Source organism: Hippichthys cyanospilos, chromosome 1, assembly GCF_059441005.1.
Source record: "Hippichthys cyanospilos isolate Australia breed blue-spotted pipefish chromosome 1, RoL_Hcya_1.0, whole genome shotgun sequence".
Taxonomy (NCBI): Eukaryota; Metazoa; Chordata; class Actinopteri; order Syngnathiformes; family Syngnathidae; genus Hippichthys; species Hippichthys cyanospilos.
Genome location: NC_142369.1, coordinates 3281394 through 3289009, shown reverse-complemented (window position 1 = coordinate 3289009; position 7616 = coordinate 3281394). Strand labels below are relative to the sequence as shown.

The 7616-nt window shown below is 41.4% G+C and overlaps 1 protein-coding gene across 2 annotated transcripts in view; it reads left to right on the top strand.

The window, feature by feature from the left end:
• Window positions 1-2795: 2795 nt before the first annotated feature.
• plcb3 (phospholipase C, beta 3 (phosphatidylinositol-specific)) overlaps window positions 2796-7616 on the top strand; it is a 43453-nt gene continuing 38632 nt past the window's right edge. Inside the window, exon 1 of one of the 2 annotated variants that reach the window (XR_015865374.1) lies at window positions 2796-3268. Coding sequence is in view for 1 of the 2 variants with exons in the window: in XM_088413131.1 (XP_088269257.1) it covers window positions 3170-3268 (99 nt within the window). In the remaining variant the exon portion in view is untranslated. The remainder of the gene's footprint in view (window positions 3269-7616) is intronic. The other variant, XM_088413131.1, reaches the window with a different exon arrangement.

Here is a 7616-nt window from a genome sequence, read left to right as displayed (position 1 = left end):
ACATAGGCTATCCAGACATTCAAACCCATTTTTTTGTCAACTGTTATTCTAAAATACCAAATTAAAATGTCTGATAGTAAACTAGATAATTAAGTGCTCACATCTTACCTAAAGGTAACTGATTACTCTAGTACTTAATTTCCTAAATTAATTGAGTACTTTAATTACCCAAGGTAGTTGTTTACTTTAGTACTCAGTTATCTAAATCGATGACTTTGGTTACCTAAATTCATCAAAATGGTAGTGGGATAACTCAGTGGTCTTGCCATGTTGAACCATCTGGGTGAAATTTCAGCTCCCTAGTGTCTACTTTCAACGCTTTGATATCTTTGATTAAATATCAAAGGATTGGACTAATCCTTAATATATCAAAATGTATTTTTAGTCTAAGCTGCGGGCCGCCAAAACGTGGCCCGCGGGCCGCGAAAAGGCCCCCGCGCCATAGTTTGGAGACCCACTTTTCAAGATTATCCACACTTTGCGGCCGATGCGAGCTGCGCGTCTGCTCGGCAGCGAGGCGAAGGAAAGAAGAGCAAAGGATGCGGACAGTGGGCTGGAGCGGCCTATTGAGAGCACAGGTGCTCGCTCTTCAACACCGACTCATTGTTCTCGCCACGGCAACGCAATAACCTCGCTCGTGCAAGTGGCACTCGAGAGAATGCAAATGTCCGTGCGCATTTCCAGCGCCTGATCACAAACGCCATCTGCCGCGCGAGTTTTTCGATCTTCCCCGTCGAGTCAAAGAAAAAAAAAGCTCTGGAAGTCAGCGGGCTGCGGCATAGCAGACATTCCTGCCGGGTGTAGTTGGGGAGTCGGAGAAGGGGCCGCGGTGGCCAAAAGAAATCTGCTCTGTCGATGTTTTATGTGAGCTCCGTGTCGTAATGTTGCCCGGCAGCGGGATTTGGACAGGACCGGATCGCATGTGTGCAAGTGTTGTTTGCGGCCCGAGAGCGTTGAAGGGGAAAATGGACCTGCTTGACCCGCGCTTACCTGTTTACGTTTCCCCTATAGCGTTTCAAGCCCCTGCAAAATGAAAACAAACGGCGACTTAAGTCAGTGTTTCTCAATTATATTTTGCAAAAGCCCTCCTAGGAAAGAAAAAGCGCCCCCCCACACTCGCTGCGCCCACTATCAATGAGATTATTATCTATAAACTTGTAGAAATATACTTCAAACTTTATCCTTTTTCACATTATTAAAAGAGAAAAGCAATTAAAATCAACGCGGCAGCTGTTCACTACTTTTTACAGCGTTTATACAGCTTACATGTTAGTCTAAAATGGAAAAAATAGCCAAGTGTGTCAAAGTGCCTGATGAAAAAATGTCAATCCTTATTTTAATGCATTTTACTTTACATGGCATAAAAAGCCCCCCCAGGAAAGAAAAAGCGCCCCCCACACTCGCTGCGCCCACTATCAATGAGATTATTATCTATAAACTTGTAGAAATATACTTCAAACTGTATCCTTTTTCACATTAATAAAAGAGAAAAGCAATTAAAATCAACGCGGCAGCTGTTCACTACTTTTTACAGCGTTTATACAGCTTACATGTTAGTCTAAAATGGAAAAAATAGCCAAGTGCGTCAAAGTACCTGATGAAAAAATGTCAATCCTTATTTTAATGAAATTATACTTTGCATGGCAAAAAAAAGCCCCTCCCAGGAAAGAGAAAACCTTTCACGCCCCTCACTCGACGATAAATCAGATTATTAGCTATAAAAATTGTAGAAATATACCCCAAGCTGTATCTTTTCTAACAAAACAAAAAAGCAATATAATGGACTTTTAACAACAATTAACAACTTTTTTTTACAGCATTAATAGAGGTTCCAGGTTAGTCTAAAACTGAAAAAAAAAAAAAACAAGTTCATGTCGTTGTGGTTAACACCAATTCTCATGAACTCATTCAATGCCGGGGACGTATTTTCACGTTTTTTTAAAGTTCGTACATCAAATCCCCAAAACTTAAACATTAAATCGATACTTAAGTACATTAAAGACATTAATTTCCAGGTATTCAAGCATTAAATCTATACTTAAGTATCTGGGATGGAATGTCGGGACTCTTAAGAAACGTGAAAATATGTCCCTGGCATTGAATGAATTAAGTGGCTGATACTATCCGATACCTTGAAATAAGGCCATCATACAACTATCGCCCATCTCTAATATTTACCTCATTATTGTCTGAGAAATGAACATAACTCAGGGGTAAACAAAGTAACGATTTTGGCTTTCATGCAATCCTGAAGCGTTTGGATAACAAAGTGACCCAGGGACTTTATCGCACTTCAGAGGGCCACAGAAAAAAAAAAAAAAAAAAAGAACGTCGGGCCGCAAAACCCCCCCGCGGGCCGCAGTTTGGACACACTGTGGTTTATTACTGATGGGAATCTGAAGTTCAATGAAAACAGATGTATGATGTCTAGTCAACTCTCCGGACTCGGAATGTACATTTTGTTCCGCGCGTGCTTTCGAAAGACTCATAAAGACTTTTATGACACTGTGTCAACTGCAACAAGAGTTTAAAAAGCTCGATTTATTTATTTATTTGATCCGATCAAAGGAAAGCGCGTTTTCGGGCAGTGACAGTTGAAGAGCCACATGGAGGAGAAGAATACTTCCTTTTTCCGTAAAACTTGATAAAGTTTCTCTTGACGTTGCTCCTCGGTTTCTCTTCTCGTCTTCTATTTTTTGTCCAGCCCAACAGAACACGCTGGGAGGAGAAGAAGAGGAGGAGGAGGCAGGAGGAGGGAGGTCGGAAACTGAGAAAGTTGGGGAGGGAGCGAAGGGTTCGAGCAGATGGGAGGACGGAAGGAAAGGATCTCTCGGTGGGCTCAAGCGCTCGATTAAAGGATCCTGCGCGAAGAAACAAAAGCGAGTCAAGCCCCGGCGATCGAGCCTGGTACCCGCGCGCGTGCGCGCTGCCGCGTGGCGTGGACGCGCATTCGACTTCGCACTCGTCATGTTCTTCCCCCGAAGTCTTTCCGAGTGCAGCCCGTGAGTCGCGTCGGAAGCTTTCGGCGGCCCGATTCGGATCGAGCGCGCCCCGGAAGTGAGAAGTCGCCCAGTCCGAAGGAACTTGCTTGAACGTCGACATCCTCGCGAGGAGCGTCGCTCGCCTTCGCCGGGGTTAAGGCGTTGGCACCCGGGTAGAGTCCCTCGCCATGGCCGGGGCCAAGCCGGGAGTCCACGCGCTCCAGCTCAAACCCGTGTCCGTCCACGAGGCTCTCAAGAAGGGAGGCAAATTCATCAAATGGGACGAGGTGAGGGACGACTTTCTTTTCAACTTTTTTTGCGCTCTTTTGACTACGCGGTGCGAATCTCTGCACCCCCCCCCTCCCACTTAACTCCCCACGACAGGTTGTGTAAGTGCAGGTGTGCTAACGTTGAACACAGAAGCCCTTTTTGCAAGCGTCTTCATGAAAATCACTACCAGAAAGTTAGCAGCAACGCTTGAATGTGTTTGTTGTGCTCCGTTCTCGCCAAGCCGGTTTTCCTCAGGCTCAAATTCCCCCCCCCCGCTTCTCATCAGCTACTTTTATTGAGGTAACCCACCCAAAAGGAGGGCGACCTATCATTACACCCCCCCCGCACAGCAATGACCACATTAGAACAAAATACATATTTTTATCTTGGTTGTAATCTGCTGTGGCACTGTTGCATCATACGGAGGTGTTCCTCTTTTGTAGCTACACCAAGCTAGACTTAAAAAAAAAAAAAAAAATCAGCATTTATATCTATCTCATTGGTTCGCTACATTTTTTTCAATGATTTTCTAAAGCATTGCTTATCAACCTTTTTTTTCAGCGAAATATTAAGTACCCCTCAACCAGTGCAAAGCATTTATGGGTTAAAAAAAAAAAATTAAAACGTGCCGTCAGTGTCTGATTTATTCAACTTTAGACCCTTTCAAATGTCGTTTGTATTGGTGCACAAAAAAATAATCAACCTAAAGAATCATCTTTAGAAATCCCATATCAAAAAGAAATAACTGAATTAATAAATATTTTTCCACAAAAAATATTCAATATAGTGTCAGACCTGTTCTCAAAATAAATCATTCGAGATAAATATTTGTCCACAGAAAAATATTAAACATAAAACGTCCTCCTCTGGGGTTGTCTGTGCACAAAAATACATCATTAACTTAATTATCGATAAATATGTGTTTACAAAAAATAATCAACATAAAATGTTGGACTTGCTCTCTAAAAGAAATAATTATGAATAAATATTTGTCAACAGAAAAATACCCAACATAAAGTGTCGTATTTAGGGATTACAGTAGAGATTTCTTCACAAAAACAAATCATTGAATTAATTATTCATAAATATGTGTTCCACCCAAAATAATCAACACAAGGTTTCAGACCTGTTCTCAAAAAGCAATAATTATGAATAAATATTTGTCCACAGAAAAATATGCAACATTGGGGATCATAGTAGAGATCTGTTGACATAAATATTTAATTTGACAGGTAACGAGAGGTGGCACAGCATAAGTAGGGTCAAACCATTCTAGTATGGGGAGAATCTGTCTTTTTACAATAATGACATTGAATATACTGAACATAACATTGGTTTTATGAACTTATATTTTCCTGAAACAATTACTTAAATCAATAATTATTTTTAAAGCATTTTTGCATGTTTGTTTGTTTCATTTAAAATCTTGAGTACCCTCTGAAGTTCCTTCAAGTATCCCCATGGGTACTAGTACCCCCAGCCGCTGTTCTAAAGCAGTGCTTCTCAAGTATTTTTCTAGGCACCCCCTCAGGAAAAAGAAAAGATATCGCACCCGCCACTCACCGTGGTGACTATAAATACGATCATTGTCTATAGAATTCGTAAAGCACCGTAAAATTAATACTAGGAACCACTACTTTTTTCTCACGATTTGAAACCTTCATCTTATAGTCCAGTGCGGCTTATCTGCAGTTTTTTTACTTGCCACCAGTGGGCACTCGCCACTAGTATAGCAGGCAGGCTCGTTACTGTTGTGTAGGTGCAGCGTTTTGACGGATCTCTCAAGGTCGAGAAAACATGGTGTGCTTTGTTTATGTACTCATATAAAAGATTGGATTCTTTCTTTACCTAGAAGAAGAAAATAAGATCCTACCTTATTCTGTTCTTTAGAAATCACTGCTTGAAAATGGGCCATTTAAATGACACTAAGCTATTTTTGGACTAAAGAAGACAATTTGCTTTTTGTGATTTTTTTTTTCTTCTGCAAAACAGTAACTTTAACACTAATATTTTTTGGTTTAGTGGCATCTAAAACATCTTAACAATCCTTCTCTTTGTTGAAAACATGAATAAAAACAATGAAAAATCTTTTTTAATGGCAAAATAACAGTTTGTGTATATATATATATATATATATATATATATATATATATATATATATATATATATATATATATGTATGTGTATATATATATATATATGTATATGTCTAAGTATTTTACACGACGAAAATTCTCGTCCATGGCACTGAAAGAGTGACCATTATCACTCTCCTCCCGACTGATCATTTTTTCATGTTCGGCGAGCCGGATCAAAAAGATTAACGGGCCGCATGTGGCCTCACGGACCAGGTGAAGCGCCTTCACTTGTACCCCTGTTTGAGAACCGCTGAGCTATTTATGACACTGGTGTCAAACCAAAGGCCCGGGGGCCAGATCCGGCCCGCCACATGATTTTACGTGGCCCGCCAAATGCTGATTTGACTTGCACTTAACTTGCAAGCAAGTCTTCAACTTTTAAGTTTGGGGAGAAGTAATACAACACAATCGCTCTTTTGAACAGTTTTTACTGATCTCCAAAGGAGGTAATTTATTTGTCCTTCCAGTTATTCCGTATTCCACGATAAAAAATGAGTTTCACACTCCTGATGTATGAGGTCGAATTTGTGACGCAGCTTTTGCATTTGTTGTTTGACAACCCTGGCATGCGTCCATCGGGGTCATTCCGCTAGCAGGCCTCTTTGCGGAGAACTAAAAGGTGCGCGCGATGGTCAATGATTAACCGGGCAGCTCCGACTTCTCGCCGTATGCCACCTGCCGTGTTTTTGTTTCGTACGCCAGGTTATATAACGATCAAACGGTCGATTTAGTCGCGATTGTTTCTTATTGGTTGAATTTGTAAACAGGTGAGCGGGGCGAGCGGGCCGCCGATGTTTCTCCAGATAAGGGGGTAGCATAAAAGGCGGGGGTTGCTATGGCGACGGGCAAAGTTCGCCGGAACCGGGAGCTTGAACCGCTCCGGCGGCGTCGGCGATTTTGCAAGGTTTGCGACGGTCTAGTTTGTGTGACGCTCGTAGCCGCGAGCGGAAAAGCAACACAAACCTTCCTTATGGAAAAGATGTCATATGATTCGCGGAGCGCGATCGGCTGGCGGCGAACAAGCCGAGCGTGAGAGGCCATGTTGTGTGTCCGGGGTATCGGAGTGAAGACCGTTTATCGGCGGTGGCGCGCACATGGAGACAGCGAGTGCGGAAGAAGCGTCTTGTCACGCGAGCCTTTTGGTTTCCACCCCCGCACGGACACCAACACAACATCTGATGGGAATTCCCAGGAAACGCTGGCCATTAAAGCTGCTGCGAACTGTACGCGTTGCATTTTTTTCCATTTTTTTTCCTCTCAAATTGTTCAGTGGCATCAGTTCTAGTCTTACATATGTAGGTTAAGTTTATTAACACCCACCAAAAAAATAAAAATGGTATGGCCTGTCTTTGTTGCCTGCGAAAAGACCATGAAGCTTTGACATAAACTGCTCTCTTCCGCCACCTACTGTCTTGAGGTGAAACAATTCAACAGAGAATTTTCTGTTTGCTGACATAGTTTGACCGCCGCTCAACGGAATGTTACAAAAATTGCAGGAAAATCAACGACGTAAATCCTATTAAAATGCATCTCAAAAATTGAAATTATAATGGTTTTATATGGTAAATTTTTGGACCATATAAAACCATTATAATTTCAATAATGGTCCATTATAATTTCAACAATGATTATATTTTGGACACAAAATCTCACACGTCCAGCTGCAATCACATAGAAATGTCAGAATCGTTGAGTTTTGAAATTTTACATGTTTTAATCAACTGCTGGAACTTTCAGCTCCCTCCTGTTTTTTTTCCCATTGATTTTTTTATTAAAACCTTAAGAAATTCGAAGGAATTTCCATAATTTGTGAGATAATTCCACTAGGGTTAAGGGGGGGGGGGGGGGGGGGGGTAATTGGGTCGCAGCAATTGCAACTTAGGAGTTGAAAGCAGTTCCTGCAAAGCCTCATGGGACTTCTGGAACCCGGGAACTTGTGACGGGCATTTTTCCAAAATAACTTTTTAAGGCCTTCGATGATAAACGATGCCTTGCAGACTGACAAGCATGAATGGCATTTAATTTTTTATTTTTTATTTTATTTGCACTCACAAACTTTTGCTCAGTGTCAAACTCTGAGGATGAAATGAAATGAAGGATTCCCCTTTTTTCACTTTCTTTTTCTTTCCTGGGGTGGCTTGGCAAAATATAATTGAGAGGCATTGCCTTACTCAAAAACTTGAAATAAAATATAAATAAAATTGAAATAAAAATAAATACAGAGGAT